Source organism: Charadrius vociferus, unplaced genomic scaffold, assembly GCF_000708025.1.
Source record: "Charadrius vociferus isolate BGI_N301 unplaced genomic scaffold, ASM70802v2 scaffold183, whole genome shotgun sequence".
NCBI classification, from domain to species: Eukaryota; Metazoa; Chordata; class Aves; order Charadriiformes; family Charadriidae; genus Charadrius; species Charadrius vociferus.
Window position 1 is genome coordinate 2,888,305 of NW_009648250.1, and position 20,820 is coordinate 2,909,124.

A 20,820-nucleotide genomic window follows, 5' to 3' on the forward strand; every position below is an offset into this window, starting at 1 on the left:
GGGAAGGGAAGGGAAGGGAAGGGAAGGGAAGGGAAGGGAAGGGAAGGGAAGGGAAAAAAAAGCCAAAATTCAGGAGTAGCTTTCTATAATGAATTAGAAAAAAAAAGAAAGCAAAATCCTGCACTTATGCTTCAGATAAATCTTGTTCGAGGGAGTATAAGGAAAGACTTCCTCCAGAAAACTGCTTTTAAAAGCTTAAACACCTGTTTTGTAATCATGCAGGAACTCTCAGAAATCATCTTCTGCAAACAGACTACAACTGAGGAAGCTCAGATATGGTACAGTGGCACAAGGCATCTGAACTGCTCATTCTGGTCCCAGACTGGAGCTTCTTTTAGAACCCATGGATATATCTCTGTCTACTGTACAACTAGAAGAAAACTGGCACAGTCCTCTAAGAGCTCCACTGAAATTGTAAAACAAACCACATTTCAGTTCTGGATACTTCTCTTACTGCTTCTGCAGGCATGGCCTGAACGACCCACGTAAGGTAAGTTATGAGGGCAGTTACATAGTTAATCTTGGGCCAATATGTTCTTAAGAGGAGAGCACCTCTGTTGCAAATGTATGAAAGTGCAAATACTGGACTCTATCCTGCCAGGTCTCAAATTGACAAAGGCAGCATTAATCATTACCTAGGCTTCAGCACATAGGAATAGTCACATGGAAGTCAATCCTCATTCATAAATCTTCACTGTAAGAATACTTAATACATTCTCAGGTGTAATTTTTTCCCCCGTGAATAAATCTAACATGCTTAATTTTTGTATGTGATAAATCTGGCACAGAAATCCATGAAGGTTCCTACACAGTGATCTCTAATCATACTGTGATATCCCTTACGGAGGCTGTCAGTAATGACAAAGAACACATCTACATTTTTTAAGGTGAGACGATGCATAATAATGGAAGGGTGTTTCTAAGTCTGCATACAGTGTCTGAATGCTGAGATCAAGCCATTTCAAATTATGTTGATGCAGTGAAACGTCAGACATTTGCATGAAAATTTGAGTCATGACAGCTCTGTAACTAAAGAAATAGTTAGTTTGTTTTCTTTTTAGCCTTCCATAAAAGATTAACTGTGGCTTGAAAAGAAACCTAATACTTTTTTAGGGCAGAGTAAAGTTCTGTTGCTGCAAGCACTCAGGCATAGATTTTAGGAAAACTGCAGTGTCCAAATGTTCATCAGGACTGATACCATCACATTAGTATTGCTACAAAAATAACTCTAAGAATTCTCATTAATATAATACAGATAGGACTATGTGTCACCATCACTGCCTAAGATGAAAAAAAAAAAAAGAAAGAAAAAAATCCAACCCAAAATCAAAAACACACTCAAAATCTCAAAATCCCAAAATTCCAAGGCACTGTTTGAATTTTTCATGCAATGTGAGTGCACCCGGTGCTGTACTACAGGCAGGAGTATTTCCACCACAGAATTGAAACAGAATAATTACCTAGCTCTGTTGGATGCACCTTGTTTTATCCCCAGTGGACCTTAAATCTCCACAGGCCATGCTTTCTGTTAGGCTGCGGTCTTTAACCTTTGCGGTAGATCTCTACATCTGTGGAGAACCTTTTGAAGGCCATATCCCTGGGTTCACCAATTGTGTAAAGCACCCCAGACCTATAGCTGATTGCATTAGTGCTTTATTTACCAATAACTGTTTATGAACCAACACTAAAAGCATGAATTGATGGTGTTTTCCAACAGTGTCAGTAGTACAGAGAATATGAATGTGGCCTCGCACACAAGTCCCTAACTAAAATTTGTTTCTTAAGCTTATCAGCTTAGGCAGCCCAATGAACAGGGCAATGAAAAACAGAAAAGAGAAGGACTTCTATCTATATTCCTACCGATGGTTTATACAGATGGTACAAGTTTGTAATTGCTTTGCACTGATTGTCTTGCACTGAGTATCACATCCACACTTCCCTGTACCAGTCTTTCTGTGCTGTGTGTATATTACAGAAAAACATTAAATTGTATCTCACTTCCAAATCAACATCAAAGCAGCTATGAGACAATAACAATGATGAGGTTTAAATAATGAATTAAAAAGAAATACATGTAACTTTAGCACTGCTTCTATTACAAAACTCCTGCGCTCTATCTTGAGCACTTTAAAATATCCTACTACTGTAAATGATACTTTGCTGCTAATACTGAAATGCATGTTTTAGCTCAAAGATGAGGTCAGTTTAAAACACTTTGAGACTTGTTTTTCAGTGATACACCTTCAAAGTTCTCCCAAAAGCTGTGCAGATTTCTCCCTTAACCTGTTACTACCTGCCCCACAAAAACTTCTGCAAGAGGGATGGTTTCAACAGTCAAATTTTACAGACTACCACCTATGAGCTTCTTCCAATAGAAGTTTTCCAATGATGCGCAAATATTCAGTATTGTTATAGAAGAAGGGGCAACTAGAAATAGTAGTGACTCTCTAAACTTCTGTTATGCACAAGTGTCTTTACCCACATCATGGGTAAAAGCATATTAAAATTCTAAATAAACCAAGATATATAACCACTCTCCTAAAGGAAGAGTGGTTCTCCTCATGGAAACATAGCATGCTTCTAAGACACATCCTCAGTTTAAAATGTGGCCATCTCCTTCATATGCTCCTCACTTTCTATCTCACTTCTGTAGACCACAGGCTAAAGATAGATTTCACTCTTTTGCTCACAAATGTTCAAACTGCTTTACTCTTACTCTATATCAAGTATTTTTGAGGCAAAGCAAGTGATATGATCATTTACTTCAGACATTTTCAGAGGGAGGGAACCAGGAGCAGATGACAACAAACAGTTCCCCATGCCACCAGCTTTGTTGCAGGACCTGCTCAGGTGGATAGGTGCCTGGACTGCAGAGACTGGGGTCAACTGCTACTGCTGGTTTACCTGGGTTATGGCTTGGATTATACCACTCCACAATACATGTTCTGATGAGCATGCGATGTCTCTCTCAGGTGTTGCATGAAGGCTACACTTTATTCAAGAACCACACATTGGCAAACCTTGTGGCAGCTGAGCATAGGTCATTCTTAGATACAAGTACACCAGATCAGACTGGCAAGAGCAGGTCTAGAAAAAAGCCCCTCGACTCTCCTTGGACTATGGTCTACATTGCTCCACAGTATCATGGACTCAGCTGTCACATCCAGAGAATTAAAGCCTCTCTTTCTCTACTCTGCAGTCCTACAAAGGGAGAATAGTCCATGCAAAAGCTGAAGTTTTCTTGCTTCCTCCAACACTCAATGAGAATCTTGCTGGCAATATAGGTCACAACCTCTTGGAAAAATATCAATTTCTGAACTAAAAAATATCGGTTTACTAAAAGTGATGAAAATTATGACATGAAAGAAATACGATACCTGTTTGTTGTTTTCATTGGTACAATGCAGCCTTTTGAGGGACACAAAGTGCCTTATTTTCCTAGCAACAGAAATAATCACTTGTTACCATATCAAATGGTAAAGAGAGAAGTGACACACTGCTGTTTTCTAAAGCAGAGGTCTCCACACCCTCATGAAACAAGATACCAAACCCAACACCAAACAGACAATGGGGCGACAAGCACTCCTTCAGCGTTACAGCTATGTTTTTGTCCCAGGACACCTGATCCTTCTGCTCCTGCAGGAATTCACCTGCGCATCTCGGAGCAGAACTCGGCAACGCGCCCATACTACACTGCAAAGGTGCAAGCACATACAAGCACCTGCACAAAGGGGATCGTCTGGCTGCTGATCCTTCCAGCTGACTGGCTAACAGTTTGCATACTGTAGAACAGCTTCATAAAGAAATGCATGGTACCATGAGCCTAAACATCAGCTTGAAGGTATCTATAGCAGTGACACTGTTAATTGTTGCGACTTTATAGTTCTTTGAGCCAGCATACGACACCGAAACGGACAGACATCAGCAAAGAACATGACCTTCTCAATTTTCCTTATTCTTTGCATGCTGCTTGAAGTCAGCAGTTATATCATCACTCTGCTACTAAATACACGGATGTTCATGTCAAACTTACAGATGGGGAAAGCAGAGAGAAGGCCCTAAAAACCAGAAAGCAATTATGTTCTGGACAAGTTAGTTACCCTCCTTGTCCAATCACAGGTGTTATCTTCACATGCTGCTGGATACTGTCTCCTGATTTTCTTCTTGCATAGTAAACTCCTTGCCATTCCTAAGCAAACACACACAACAGAGACAGCATCTAAGAATACATAGTTTGCAGTCAAATATTCATTTATTATTACATAGTCCTTACGTAGTAAATCATTACATATTATTTCATGGGTGTACTTTTTAAAATAGTGTAAAATTTATTAATACAGAGTACCACTTTTAACAGGCATTTGCTAGTGTAAGGACAGTGTAAATATGTTTCTCTTGTGAGAGAGTATTCAATTTTTACAAAGAACTTTAGGAATCATCTACTTTGAGGGCTTACAAACATCTTTGCTAGGTACCATCATAAGCATTGGTGGCTGCAACACATCTAGAAAATACTTCCCTTGGGAGCAGCAGAACCAAACTCTGTGCTGAGCACCATTCAGCTTTGAAGTTCTCAGTCATCAAGAAATGTGTATGCTAAATTTCAGAAGTCCTTGACCTCAGGATGTCCTTCAACTAACCTCAGGTAACCCATAACCTATTCTTACTCTATGATTGTTTTTCCATGACCATGGGTACCCAAGGCACTCTAGATCAGCAAAAGGACGAAGCAATTTCTTCATGGAATCTTCTATCCTGTTCTCCCATGCAAATGCCCATTTCTCTTACTGGCCACTAATTTTCCCTCCATTCCCACTGCTACAGGAAAGCACCAAGAGGACTGCAGGCTAACCAAGAGCCACATATGCACCATCCTTAAGCAGTGCACTGATGCAGAGATAAAAGATATCCTCCAGTACGGATTGGAGAAGAAAGGAAGATAAAGCAGAAGGCTTCTCTCTTCTTACCACTTCAAAGAAGAGAGATTTTAAGGAGGGAACTATTTGGCAGCAGAGTAGGATGAAGTTGGAAAATGGGTGGAAGATACCTTCTCTGAAAGATACCTTCTCTGCCACAGCTGAAGACAGTCAGACAGATGCAGAAGGCACAGAGGGCCTTTGAGCAGGCAGTGCTAGCAGATGGGCAGCCTATATAAATGAGCAGGGCAAGAGTGGTCTACAGGTACTGCTGATGAACCAAGGTGAACTTGCAGACAACTTCAGACAGTGACCCCCCAAAGCTCAGATCATTGCTGGAAGTGACTCAAAGGTTCAAGAACTCCTTGAAGTTCGTGAAGCAGGGGGTGAGACAGGGGAGGGTGAGAGGTACTTCTGTAGCCCATGGGAGATGGGATAAGAGACTGTTGCGTGTATTAGGGGAACGTATAGGCAGGAACATGTAGCACTTTTGTGGCCCATCACCACCACAACAGGATTTCACAGTGCATTGCAGATATTCTAAATATAGTTAGAAAAATAAACCCCACTGGGTGCTGATATATTTTCGTCACAACTGATTTATGCCACATGGTGCTTAAAGCATGCAGTCAATGAAGGCTCTGCTATTGTGACAGAACAGTTAAATCTTTTGGTTGGATGATGCAGCCACCTGAGAGACTGACTGAGGGACAAATTGTTATGTTCCAACTAACAAAAGCTCCATGGGCTCCAAGCAAAACAGAAACACAAAATGTTCTTGTATTGATCTCAAGCCAACAGACAGGTAGAGGACTTCACTCAGATCCTAAAAGCAAAGCTTAAGAAATCTGTAGCCACTTGTCTGAGGCATGGGCTGTCGTGCTTCCAAGACATCTGAGGAGCAGAATTGTGGTCTTATATGTGCACGCATGAAAACCACATATTGTGTTCTTAAACTTAGAGCATTAAAAATAAAGCAGAATAGAAATCTAAAGCAATTTTGCATGAGTTTATTTCACTTGCTTACCTTCCCTTTTTTAATAAATGTGTTGATAGTGTCTAAAAGATCTGCACAGTTTTTATCGCTTTTTGGTAGCTCAGTAAGTTCCTTGCCAATAAGCTCTCCCTTGTGATACCCCATCATCCGTTCAAAGGCAGGATTAACATACTGCCAAAACAAAAGTACTTTAGGATAATACGAAAAAGAACATACTTAAAGAATAATTACTCACACATAACTATGAAACAAGTTATACATCTAAAGCCATAACCACACATCCCTACAATTCAGTGTTTTTCATATAAAAATACTATGTAATGGGGAAACATTTTATTCAAGTAAGGAGCTGAACACAGAAGGTGATACATAAGCTGTTATCAGAATGCACATGAAGAGAACAAAACTCTTTACTGTACAGGTTATCTAGTTCTGCTACAGATTTCATGCTGGTTTTACAATAAGCAGCATTATTTTGCTGAAAATTATCATCTAAATAAAGTTACTGAAATATAAGTCTTAAAAATTCAACAGGCATCAACTGTGCAGCATCCAGAAATCAGGCAGTTCATTGCACAGGGCTTTCTAATGGGCAACAAAACTAAACTGCTTAAACAGAACAGAAACTACTGAGCAAAGACCTCTTTGGGGTTCCTCTCTCCAAGTTCTACAAAATAGTTAAGTTTTTTCCCCCTACCTGAATGACATGATCTTCACTGGTTATTTCTATAGCTTCCTGGCAATGGTCTAACGCTGTAAACACTGCATTACAAGCCCTGAAATTAGCAAAGGATTCACTTTAGTTTTATTGTTAGAACATTTTGCTCACTATAAATACATTATTATATTGTACTTATCAGTAGACGAATCATAAAGTAGCATGTTGCTTTGACTAAACCATGTCACTACCTCCATTATGATTTTTTTCAGGAAATTCAGCTTAAGACATCCTTGTTGTTAATGTGTTTTTTACTGCAGATCACACTGTAAAATTTCTCCTGTGTACTGCAGCATCTTAGTAGAACATTTCTTCCTCCAAACATATTCTAGACAGCAGGAACTAACAATTAGGAGTAAAAATAACAAATGGCTGTTACACCAGAATAAAAAGTTTTGTGACCATTAAAGACAGGGAACACAAAAAACACAGCAGATACCTACAAAGTTTTCAATAGAGCAAATAGATGAGGACTATCAAAGAAGCTGTACTACAACATAATTTAAGGAAACAATTTAAGCCATCTCAAAGTCCTAGTTAGCAAAATATCAATTTTCCTGCTTCCAAGTAATAATTCAGTGACTTGATTTCCTTACATCCTGATCTGTATTAAAGGCAAAATGATCTTCGTTCCCCATTTTTTTCAGGGCTGTCCTTGAACTAACGCAGGAAAACAAAAGCCTTACCTTCTTGCTACAAAATTTAAATTGCTGAAATTATAATTTACATAGGATGGGATTAACATTAATATAGGCTCCTAATACTAGAAAGAAATATATGCATACACACAGATAGAGAGCATACTAAAAGAACCAAACCAGGCATACTTGCTTTGATAGATGTCAGTACTTCATCTTTGATTTCAACTAAACACAAACTATTTTCTATGTACCTCTCATTGCAGGGAGCATAAATCCATGATGCATAAACATTTTTGTATACAGTTATTACCTAAAAAGAACGTCTTGCTCCCACTGTGGGGTTTGAATTAATACTGATGACTAGAGAACTAAGAAACACAGGACAATGCTAGTTCTGTTCATTATGGAAGTAACTCAAAACCAAATAGGATACACAAAGAAATATACACAGAGACATAGGCAAAGATGAAGATTTGTGGGAAAAAGTGTTGTATACAGAAGATGACATAAGTATTTCAGCTCATACAATAAAAGGAGCTCCCAATGTAATTTTACAAGTCATTTTCTAGTAGTCCAAGCTGGCTTCAAAGTGTGGTTTTGTGCTGTGTGCAACAACTAATTTATCTCAGTGATAGATGCCTGTCTGGTACACCAGCTGCTAACAAATGTCATTACGTAAACTTTCTGCAGGAAAACACACAGCTATGTTTGCACTATTCAAAGCTTAGTATTTTCATTTGATCTTGTAACCAAGCCAGCAAAATTACAAGTTTAAATGGCCCATATCCTTTTTGGTTAATACACACCTTCCACAGATGTCCAACCAATCTTTAAACCAGAAGAAGCTACATGGAGAAGTGGAATTTGAATGGAAAGACACTTCTGACCACTGACATGATCTTATATACGGCTTTTTTGGGTCGGTCCTACTTTTTCTCCGAGTTTCTCTTGTACCTGAACACCTGAAATATTGTCGTTTAAATTCCATAGACTAACTTTCTGAAAATATTCTCTCCTCCCTTTCACTTTCACAAAACTGTACAGAAAACCACCTTAGGCAGCAGAGACCCAGTGGGATAGACATACAGTGCAACACTTTTTTCTCCACTTAATTAAGCCACAGGCATGAAACCAAGTATTAATCAAACAGCTTTACCAAACACTAGTTCTGCTTTGTTTTTAAATGGCAAATTCATTTAAAGTACCTGGCTAATCTGGCAGAGGTAGGGGCAAATCCTCTGTTGCAAGGCATCAGCTTCTCCAGAAAGTTTAGCTTTTAAATGGCTACTTCATGCCCCCAGATGTTAGTACAAAGATTGATTATAAGTGTTACTCGTGCTTGTTACATGATGAAGGGTATTTAACTATTTAACTGTCCTGGGTCTGCATCTATTAAACTCTTTAAACCACTTAACTATTCTGGGACTGCATCTGGCAGTGGCCAGATACAAACCCAAAAATAGCACTCTTTTTTTCTTTTCATCATAGTATTTTGCAATGCTACTAAAAGTTCCCAAACCAGTCCTGTTCAGAGATGATGTGAATATATAGACACACATATAAATATATATGTATGTTATCTATATACAAAAGACATGGTAACACACAATACATTTTATATAATGTTATTATTTACATAAATTAAAAAGAAGTAGGCTTACAGTTTATGTAACTACATTCAAGAGAACAAAAGCAAGCATATTTACAAGTGGGTGGTATACTGCTGTTTCCATAAACAATATAGATGAAAGAACTGTCAGTAGATGAAATGCTGCTGGGGACTGACATTGTTTCATTCTAATTTTAATTGATTTTAAGATTTTTTTGGTGATTGCTATAAATAAACTTGCAGAAAAATATGGCAGCCAACAGGAATCATGCTCCCTGTGTTAAAGTTTTAATTATCTGCATTCATAATTGATACTACTCATGTAGAGGTGCTCAAACTGTATTTGCACCTTGTTCTTGAAATGAAACATAAACTACAAGCATTGTGTGTAGAAATGACAGCTTGATCTTTCTATATGAAACTGATGTTTCTGATCTATGCTGACTTAATTCAGAAGTCACTCATTTCATGTTGCATTTACAGTTGAACAACAAACCAAGCCAAGACCACCATAACACCTAATTAACTTCTAAAATTTCACAGCTGCTTTATTTTCCTGCCGAGTTTTGGAAAACACCTATTAAAAAATCGTGTGAGCCCAAATTCTACTTTTTTTCTTTGCAAGTTTTACTCTAATTGCATTCTGCATGCACAAACACGCAGTCACTTGAACACAAAGTCACTTTGGGATCAGTTTGCAAAGAAAATATTAGAAAAATCTACTTCTGAAACATACACACAGAAACTTGTAGAGAAGCAATAGTACTTTCTGTAGGTGGAACTGGAATTAAGTTACCACACCCAGGGAACTACATCTTCTCTCCACAACATTCCACTTCAAGTGCTTTTTTTCCCATATAGTTGAATTGCAAGCATAATTACATGCATGTATAAGCACCTGTATTAAATATAAAATTAGTCATTTAATTTGTCACTAAGATAAAAAACTGTGCTCCTATGTGCCAAGTCTTGCCCAAGCAAGAAAATAAAAACTCAGGGTATGAAGAGCCAGATCATGATTGCATTCAGCTCAAGCTGCCAGGTATGAAATCTCACACACATGAGATCAAGAATGACTTTGTGAAGTTTTACCATTGCATAAATTTGCAGCCCATAAATGTTACACACAAGACAGCATTTTTAAAATGCTGCCCTTGCAATTAAATGAGCCTAAGTCGTTGTTCTGCAATATTTCTGCTAAAGGATCTTGCCCTGATTGTAATGCTGGTAGTAATGGCTGCTAGAACTTTGCCAATTCAATGTGGGCACATCAAGACATACGGGATACAAGCAAGCATCAGAATAAAGGACATGTACTGCACTTTGTGCTAAGGAAAGCCATCATTTAAACCACCAGTGAATGAAACATACACAGACCAAGCCTTCTCAGGGTACCAGTTACTAAAGTACTTAAATTTGTCCTTTACAACATAACAGAAGAAGGAAATAAGGGTACAGTATATTAGTTAACATACAGATGCAAAGCACATATATTCATAGCTGGGAAGAAGCAGAAAGTAACCTGATGCAATTATGTAGACCAAGCAGTTGATGTCTGCAGTTTTGTCCAGTTTTACATACCGTAATTTGAACTGAGATCGTACTTCCCCATGTTCTATTTGAACCAGTTCGTTGTAACAAGCAGTTATGCTGCTATTCTCCATGAATTGCTGGAAGACAAATCAAGAGTGCATGAAATAGATAGGAATGGTTCTGAAATGTTACTTCTGTTCCTGCATCTAAAACTCTAACCTTATAAAGACAGCTGGCACGAGTCCAGCAAAGGGCCACAAAGGTGTTTAAGCATCTCTCCTTTGAGAAAGGGCTGAGAGAGCTGGGACGGCTCAGCCTGGAGAAGAGAAGGCTCAAGGGGGAATCTCATCAAGGTATATGAATATCTGAAGAGAGAGTGTAAGAAGACAGAGGCAGCCTCTCTCCAGAGGTGCGCAGTGACAGGACCAGAGGCAATGGGCACGAATCGAAACACAGGAGGTTCTCTCTGGACATCAGGAAACATTTTTTTTACTGTGAGGGTGACTGACCCCGGGCACCGGTTGCCCAGGGAGGTTGCGGAGTCTCCATCCTTGGAGATCATCTAAAGTTGTGTGGACGTGGCCCTGGGCAACCTGCTTTGGGTGGCCCTGCTTGAGCAGGGAGGTTGGGCAAGATGACCTCCAGAGGTCCCTTCCAACATAAACCAATGCTGTGATTCTGCAGAAATGAAAAGCTTTAGTTGTATCTTTTGTGTTCAGTAATCATCTTTTCCCCAGGAATGATTTTCTAGCTTTTAAGAAAACATGGCTATCTAAATACGAAGTAAGTATAAAAATATGCTAAACCCTCAACTGTGGGTTTTCCCATTTGGTTTTAGCAACCCACTTAGAAACAGATAATCTAAAAAACCCAAACACAGTCTCACACAAAACCAGTATTGCCTTGATTTTTCATTTTGAGCATCTATCCTTAATTCAGAATGGAAATAGAATACCTTAGAGACATAAATCATTCATGCTAAAAAAAGAAAGAAAAATAATTTATATTTGGCATTTCATTTGTTTTCAAGCAAATATTGCAGCTGAAGCTCAGAAGATGAAGTAACTTTGCTCCACAAGTAACCTCACTGTGCTGTCGCTGTGAATTCAGAAGTGCAGAAAAGTATATAAAGTGAGGAGCATGCTCACATGCTCTTCGCTTTATATAACAAACTTTTATAAGAAACTTCACATAAACAAACTTTCATACACAGGACAGGACAGAATTCTCTCCAGACAGGAGAGAATGATCTCTCTTTGTTAGGCAAAGGTAGTAAGCTGAAAGGTCTTGTGCTTGGTACCTGCTGAAATCAGAAACTTTATGTTGATACAAAAGAAGTAGATTCCTTGACTTCAGTTAAAGTTTACTGCTCATTAGCAAACTTCTGCTATGAAGAGCTAAATTACTCCTTTAGAAATACATTCACCCACTCTAGTTTTCACAGAAAAAAACGTATGTTGTAACTAGTTCTTACAGCACAGCTGCATGCAGAGTCAAAAGGCAGCACTCAAACCTCTAAGGGACAAAGAATGGATTTTAAGAAATTGACATTTCTCTCCTGGATGAAAAATTGTGCTTTGGGAACCAATGACTTAATCCCAAGTTGCCAGCACAATGTAAAAAAGCAAAATTAAAAATAACTATTGACACAGGTCTGCTTCACTCCTTAATGTTAAGGTCTTAAAATATTTCTGTAATTCTCACTTCACACACTAAGTGAATGTGCCGGAAACCAAAAGACACAATATCAGAGTAGCAGAAGCAAAGTTGTAAATGATGCTGTGTTTCTGCAGAACAAGCTGCCTGCAAACAAATTTGTCCTCTACAGCACTATGCATTTAGATTTTCAGTTTTAGGCTGTTATTTTAAATATTCAAATATTCTCATGCTAAATTTTAAACAATATAAAAACAAATCTATCAATAATATACAATTTAACAATGGTGTCAACCTATTTTACAAACTAAAGTTACTAGAACACACTAAAGCACTTTATAAAGAGAATTTTAAAGTAGTGCTGTTATGCTGACAAAATTTAACAAGTGGCAAAACCCAACCAGTTTCTCAGCACAAATCTTTGGCTAAGAAACAAGAATTGCAGCTTGTTGAAGTGCTAAACCTGCTCTTAACTGTTGTATAGTCTTCTGCAGATGCACAGAATCTCTTTATTTAAGTTTATAGTACTAATGCCATTCACTGGCTCACTCAAAGCTGAGAAATCAATTGGGAGCTGAAAAAACAGGAAACATTTCCTTTTTCTAATCTGTGCATGTAAATGAGGCCAGAGGAGATGAAGGTCTATTAACTCTCAAATATTAGAAGGCAGACAACAATACCTTCTTTTTAAAAAGTCTAGGTTTTATACAGTATATTTTGATTTAACTAACATATACTCTTAAATGATATTTTACTTCCTTATAATTGGACTCCACTGTTCTCCTACACAGAGCTTGACACAAGAGTCATCAGCTCGTAGGAAGGCATCATTCTTCTGGATTAGTAAGAAGTACTAGTTTTAATTTTGTTGCAAACCAGAAAGTTTTAACAGTAACTGGTCAATGAGAATCAACATTTGTTTAGGAAAAGTAGTAACGTTCAAAATACGAAACAAGATTGAAAATGCAAACATTAAAGTACCCTGTTTGCTAATTTAAATAATAGTTAAAAATCAGTCAGGAAGTCAAACCACTTATTTAAATTAGTCCTTCCTAAGTAGACCATCACTATTAGATTTATGAGGCTGAGAGGAAAAAGAAAAATCAGCATAATAAATGTACTGCATTAACAACACCATTAATACACAAACACAAAAGCTGTTAATGATATAGGCAAAAAAATGATCAGAAGATGTAATAAAATAGACTTTCTTGAGAAGAAGGAAGAAAAACCAGAAATAATTCAGCATAAATAAAAATGCCAAAGGAACGTATAAAATTAACAGAAAAGAGTCCCGAAATCTCTCTCTGTTCGTAAGATCCTTCAGTGATCATAACGATCCAGATCTAGATAGTGATCAATCATCACTGATTCCATTAGAAGAAATGAAAAGTAATTTCTTTAGGACTAGTTACATTATATACTATAGGTGCACATAAACATAGAAAGATGTTTCTTAACATAAGTACACACGATGGCAACAGAATATTTTAAAGCAGAATAATCTGCTATTCACTGCACACACACACACACAAAATAATCATGGTTCTTTGCAAGAGTATTCCCTGAAAAAGATTAATGGAGCTCTTTGGAATCTTTAGATCCAAACCTGATGTAAAAAGTCTGCAAAACTCTACAAAAATGTGACAGACAAATTGGCTAAAAGCTCAGACTCTTTACTAATCAAATTGGAGAGGCATTTAGAGGACAGCCACCACCAGACAGAGTGATGGCATTCAGTGTTTTATCAAGGGAAGAGGAGGAAGACGATGAGCAAAAATAGGACAAACGCTGATACGATGAACAGTGATAATGCAAAATAAAGCTTCCAGAAAGGTTGGACTTTAGAAATAAAAATAGTGAAGAGAAACTTATAATTTGAACAGATATGATTTTCCAAAAATAATTTTCATTTTGCTGCTGAGGAAGAGATTCCCTGCAAATAGTGCCTCTCTATTTGAAGATGGGTATTTTTAAATCTTGGGGGCGGGGGGTGGGGGGGTGTTGGGCTGTGTGAATGGGGTTGCGTTAGAGGATTTAGTCCCTCCTGATCCCCATCCAAGCAGAAATAATTCCTATGTCCACCCCACTGAGAAAACAGAATCTTTGACATCAGATGTGTTTTAAAGGATGGAAAAGAATTCCAATAGTAAATTACTATACTATGCAAGCTTTCCGATAAATTTGGGACAGCTAGAGGGAACAGTTGTCAGGTGCAAACAGATTTTACCTTCTTAGGCAGACAGTGTGCCACTGAGACGTTTCTCAGAGCTGCACAGTGTCTCCTCTGGCTCTACTCAGTACTACACCTACAGTTACAGTCTAGTCCACAAAACATATAGCCCTGCATTGTTTATTGGTTTCAAATTAAACACCAGACTTGAGAAGAAATGAAGGTTTCTTTGAATTTTCTTTTCTTTTTTTTTTTTTTTTTGAGACAGAGAGAGAGAGAAGGAAAAAATTACACTAAGAAAGCACTGGCATTCTTTGGCTGACCTTTCTCTTAGCGTCAACTTTTCCAATTTTCAGAGCATCTAAGCACTTCAGAAATGCTTTTGCCTTTAATGCTTTTCCCCCACAGTACCCTTGCAGGAGAAGCAAGATCTATTACCTCTTTTTGGAGATGATCTACAAATGGTGACTCTGGTGCCTGTTCTGCTTTGTAAAGAAACTCAAGCTAAATACAAGTTAGCTCAGACACTGGACTCAGTACGAGCCTATTAGCATGAGATTCTGCCTGGGTTAATTCCCTTCCTTCTCTGATTTTCCTTACTACAGTTAATTGTCCTAACTGTATATAGTAAATTCTCTCTAACCACTGATATGCTTCTATCATTTGAATACATAACCTTTCTTATGAATGGCTAACTCTAATATTACAGCTGATTTATATTACATTAACATAACATTAATATCCATCCAAAGCCACCCACACAAATGTTGGTAAGCAACTGAACCTAGATTTTCAGAGCTGAGAACTCCTGCCTTTCTGTTCTCTCCTACAAAGCTGTTTTGAGAAACAGTATACCTTCTGCTGCCTGTATAGGAGAGCTTCTAGTGCTGTCCTGAGAAGAACAGGTGCAAGCCCACACAACAGAACTCACAAAAAAATAATAATATTCTTCTTCACACCAGGAGGAGCTGGACTAGGCTTGTAGTCCCGTTAGAAGAGGAATCCCAGCAGTCTGAGGCGCACAGAGGTGTTCGGGTGACAAGTCAGCATGTTGTGATACTCAGCACACATTAATCAGGGTCCCCCATCATTGTTTTTTTTTAATGAAGTCATAAACAAAACCTGCCACCACCCACCCAGACGACAAGAAGTTAATATTTCTGCTTGTTCTGGAAGGTTTAGCTAGATCACAGATTCTCTTATACTATATATTTCTTTGATACACTATTGAAAAGAAAAGAATACCCAATCAACTGCCACTGTTTTTTCATCAATAAATTTTTGGTGAAAGCAAATGTATAGTTTACAATTTAAGAAAATAGAAGTGTCTGTAATTTACGAAGCAACCATGATTACTATAATAAATATGTGATTTATACATACCCTATCAAAGCCTGCGTTAAGAAGGGGAAGAACAGAAGTCTCCTCTTGGTCAGCAGATCTACAAAACAAAAATCATAGAATCATAGGATCGTTTAGGTTGGAAAAGACCTTTAAGATCATCAAGTCCAACTGTTAGCTTAACACTGCCTAGATAGTAGTAAAACATGTCCCTCAGTGCTACATCTACATGTCTTTTAAATACCTCTAGGGATGGTGAAGCAACCACTTCTCTGGGTGTCCCAATTACAAGTCTGTCCCAATGCTTGACAACCCTTTTGGTGAAGAAATTTTTCTTAATATCCAATCTAAAACTCAGCAGTGCAACTTGAGGCCATTTCCTCTTGTCCTGCCATTTGTTACTTGGGAGAAGAGACCGACTCTCACCTACTGCAACCTCCTTTCACGTAGTTGTAGAGGGTGATAAGGTCTCACCTGAACCTCCTTTTCTCCAGCCTAAACAACCCCAGTTCCCTCAGCTGCTCCTCATAAGATTTGTTCTCTAGACCCCTCACCAGCTTCATTGCCCTTCTCTGGACACGGTCCAGCACCTCAATGTCTTTCTTGTAGTGAGGGGCCCAAAACTGAACTCAGTTCTCAAGGTGGGGCCTCACCAATGCTGAGTACAGGGGGACAATCACTTCCCTAGTACTGCTGGACACACTATTCCTGATACAGGCCAGGATGCTGTCGGCCTTCTGGGCCACCTGGGCACCCTGCTGTCTCATATTCAGCTGGCTGGCAACCAACACCCCCAGGTCCTTTTCCACCAGGCAGCTTTCCAGCCACTCTTCCCCAAGCCTGTACCGCTGCATGGGGTTGTTGTGACCCAGGTGCAGGACCCGGCACTTGGCCTTGTTGAACCTCATACCATTGGCCTCGGCCCATCAATCCAGCCTGTCTATATCCCTCTGTAGACCCTTCCTGCCTTCAAGCAGATCAACACTCCCACCCAACTTGCTGTTGTCTCCAAACTTACTAAGGGTGCACTCGATCCCCTCATCCGCATCATTCATAAAGATATTAAACAGAACTGGTATGTTGTATGGTCACACACCATTCAAGAATTAGATGGTATCAATTTGACATAGTTACCTAAACATAAAGAATGCAGTGAGAACACTCTTGCATAAAATACATACATAAAACCATACTATTAGAGAAGCTGATGCTATAGTCTTCTTTTATAGGTATTTGCAGTTATTATACAACCTGATGGTTATTCCTACAGCAAACCTAACAGATACACGACAGAAGTCCTGTGTCTCTTCACAGAAACACAAGGGCATTACAAAAAGAAAGCCCAAAGAGGATAAAATATGGCCTGTGATATCCTGTGAGAAAGAATCTGAAAAAGTGTTATTAAGTAAAAAGTGAAGAAAGTTGTAAAGTCTTGCACAGCAGCAAACTCAAGTCTATTTTCTAATCTTGGCAGGAATATGTCTTCTCCTGCCACTCTGTTTTCTAATATTTTAATTGATCTAGGAAATTAATAAAATTGGAATGGATTCAGTAGCGTGCAGGAGTTTTAACAAAGACAGGAAAGGTCTCTTTTTTGAAAGTATTCGATAATGTATTCAAGTCAGTAAGAATTCTGGCTGAATACATGGGGTATGAATTACTGAATACGGATTTGAGGACAACATTCTGGTGAGTTTAGTACCAACAGGATTGAAGTTTACTCCATTACCCAGTTCCCTAATAACTACAGTGTGTTACTTGATTTAGTTATTTCCCTTGGAAAGGAACGCATAGCTTTCCATTTTTTTTTCTCTTTTAGAACCAGTACAACATAGCTTTGTAATTTTTCTTAGTATACAAGGCATTACATTATAATCCTCTGAAGATGATAGGGGCAGTACTAGTCTGTATAAATAGAAAGTTATCAAATACTTAAATAGGACACATAAAACATCAGTAACCCATTTCAGGTAAAATAATATTAAACTTACTCTATCAAGCTTGCTAGTAAGATACTTTCTGTTATAAGATAACTATTATACATAACATTCCTGTAAAGCAAAATAAAAATCTTTCAAAAAACAGTAACACTTACGTGCGTGGAACCACAGCAAGTATTACAGTGTGCTCTGATGGTTTTGTGGCACGAATAGACCTGAGGAAACAAAAATTTCTCAGTTACACCACATGTTTTCTCAATATTCTCTGAGTATCATGATCAACAATATAAATGAAAACCAGGATGCAAAGTCACCACTGAGGCTAGAAAATAGGATATCACACTGCCAAAACCTCCCTATCCCCACTTAGACAATCCATTTCCATTTTGATACCAGGTTCTTCAGATTTTGCTCAATGCGGTGAAGAGGCAAGAGCTCCAAAAACACAGGGTGTGAACAGCAGCTCTTCGAATCCACTCTTATAGCCTAGCAAAGGTTTGCCCTGTTTACTTAGCTTATTTGGAGCAGACTGCCCTGAATGCATGTGTTGAGAAAGGCCAGTCTACACAATGCGTTTTCAATTACCCATTAGCTAATTTAAACAAGAATCTCCCATATTTACCATTGCCCTTCTAGATACTGTAAAATTTTGTTTAGAGGGTGGGAAGTGATTTCGGGGCATGCAAGTAAGAAAAGAGGGTATAGCAAATGTCTATGACAGACTATGATTTATGAACTGCTGAATAAACAAAATAGTACTTCTTTACATATTATTGAGAAACTGAAAAAATATGACCAGCAATCAGAATAACACTCCATTCACCTTTTACTAGCTAAAGATAACTTTTTTCAATCATATCATGCTGTGCTGAATAAACAGTCTTTATTATTTTTTTTTGTTGGCCTTTTAGAAGAACTTCCATTAGCACAAGCATTTGAGCTTTAAAATGTTCCTTGTCATAAACATGGCAAATTTCATCTCCCGATGGACTGAGAAGCACAGTATGGTGTATGGCACAAAACGTATGCTTCAGCTGAAACAAAGAATCCCAATACTAAGCTCCTGCAACCTTACAGCTGCTGAGACAGTCATGAGTACCAGAAGAGCGATGTGAACTTTTGCGGAGAGCTGGCAGTACCTGACCCAGTGGACAAACACACACATTCCTTTGAAGCTCTGCAGCTTCAGACTTTGCTGCGGCAGTAACACAGGAAAGAAGGAGGCACAGACAGCAGGGAATAATTTCACAACAGTTCTGGCTTATGCTCTGGTAGAAGACCATGACCTAAAGGGACAATTCTACACTTCGGCTTTGCCAAAAGCATTTTCATGTTGCTCTCCTCTTACAAATGTATGTAAACCTTCTGGCCTCAATCTCCAAAATTCCATTTTACTGTAATTTTGGGTGTTCTTTTTTTGTTTGTGTTCCCCCCTCCCTCCCATTTTTTGTTTTTAAAATTAGGAGGTTTGGTTTTGTACAATGTATTCCGAAGTTCAAGAGAAGCATAAAGTCCTTTAGGTTACCTGCAGATATCTTCCGCATCAAAATATCTGGAGTTCCTGTGATCTATAACAATTATTTCCTGGTGCTTATCAAGAAAGCATTCCAGCGCTGACTCTGGCGTCCGGGCAATATTGCACCTGTATCCAGCTCTGTCACAAGCCCACCAGAATCCATCACTTTGGTTGTCTTCTTTTGCAAAGATCAGCAAAACCTGCAAAGCATGCAAAACAGTGGCACCACCTTAAACACACAAAATAGTTCTCTGCATGGTGCAAGTCTTAACAAACACTTCTACTATACAAAATATTGAGTCTACTTTGAAAGTGGAAAGATTGAACCACAGACTGCAAAATGGCTGATGCAGCAGCACAACTTTCTTCATAGACAGAGTGATTATCAATAGATAATCAATAGTTAACTGCATAGGACTGATATTTAGGACAATGCCAGCTGCCAGATGAGTCTTTTCTAACTCATGTTCAAATTCAATCAGAGGCCACCCAGAGTAGGTGAGTAGGTGTTCAAACATCATTGCCACTCTCACCAGGCCATCCCAGCTACACACGCTTTTAATTGTAATGAACTGTCTGAAATGTAACTGCCTTAATTATCGCTCTTCAGGGACAAACAATTACAATAACACAGTTTTATTCGTTATTTCTCTTTTGATGTATAACAAAATGGAGTTAACCCATATTCTTTCAAAACTGAAAAGGACAACAAACAAGCTGGTATGGACAGTGATGGGTAGGAGGAAAAAAATTACTCAAACATCACAATTTTTACCCAATAAATTGTACCTAATTATGTAAATACATAAGGTAGTTTTGACAACTTCAACTTAAGGAAGTGCTCAGACAAGATGAGGTAGGATGCGTGCTGAGGGGCTGTTCTAAAAAACAAATTGATGCTGTAGGAAGTCTGTTTGCTAACTCACACACAAAACATAGGCTGAAAACAACTGTATTTGTGTGCTTCTTGTGTGAAAGAGAGTATTTTTTAAGAGAGAATAAATTTTTCACCCTTCCACTATAATGCATACATTATCAGCGTACAAATCGCACAGCTAGGAACACGAGCCTTGTAGACAACCCCCTTCAGAATTTGTACATATTTACTACAGCAACTGATCACTAACCATGCCACCCTGTGTGACAGATGAAGAAAAAGGTTAATTTAGTCCAAATAGGTTGTGAAAAAGAAAGGCCTCAAAAAGTAAAAAAATTATCCACAGCTATTCAAATTGCGCAGAAAGGCAGCAGCCAGAGAATAATCTATGTATAAAGCAAAATGCTGCTCATTTCACAAAAAGAAGTCATTCCCTGACTTCACTGAAAAAAACCTGTCTGAGCAAAATACGAAAATTTTTGCCCCAGATACGCATAAGAAAGGTCAGTAACCTTTGATCTGTTCTGCTCTGGGCAGCTGTGGAGTCACCACATGAAATTCAACACCATCAGACTAGAAGCTAGAAAAGGTGACCATAACTTTTCTCTTATCTTGAGCTGTCTGGATCGTTGAATTCTAAACAATAAACAAATCAATTAATGTAACTGTGGCAGGACAACCAGTCAAGGTTTCATTAAATAGTTGAAGAAAATTATAGACTCAGAATTTCCATAAATATTAAGAAATAACTTAAGAAGTTTCAATTTATTAGAAAGAGTATTTTTAATTGCAGTTAACAATAAGTAGATATGGGTTACTGACACCTAACATCCAAGGTAACTGTTGTTACTCTACCTAATCCCTGATTTTTTTCCAACCGTTGAAGTGTTGGAAAGCAGTAAC

General features: G+C 38.3%; 1 protein-coding gene across 1 annotated transcript in view; it reads right to left on the bottom strand.

The window, feature by feature from the left end:
* Positions 1–20,820, bottom strand: part of PDE8B (phosphodiesterase 8B) — a 42,236-nt gene that overhangs the window by 18,158 nt on the left and 3,258 nt on the right. Inside the window, exons 2-9 of the mRNA XM_009884242.1 lie at positions 19,050–19,240; positions 17,680–17,739; positions 15,627–15,684; positions 10,463–10,551; positions 6,611–6,689; positions 5,944–6,084; positions 4,101–4,189; positions 3,378–3,438 (exon numbers count right to left, since the gene is read on the bottom strand). Of these exons, the coding sequence (XP_009882544.1) occupies positions 3,378–3,438; positions 4,101–4,189; positions 5,944–6,084; positions 6,611–6,689; positions 10,463–10,551; positions 15,627–15,684; positions 17,680–17,739; positions 19,050–19,240 (768 nt within the window). The remainder of the gene's footprint in view (positions 1–3,377; positions 3,439–4,100; positions 4,190–5,943; positions 6,085–6,610; positions 6,690–10,462; positions 10,552–15,626; positions 15,685–17,679; positions 17,740–19,049; positions 19,241–20,820) is intronic.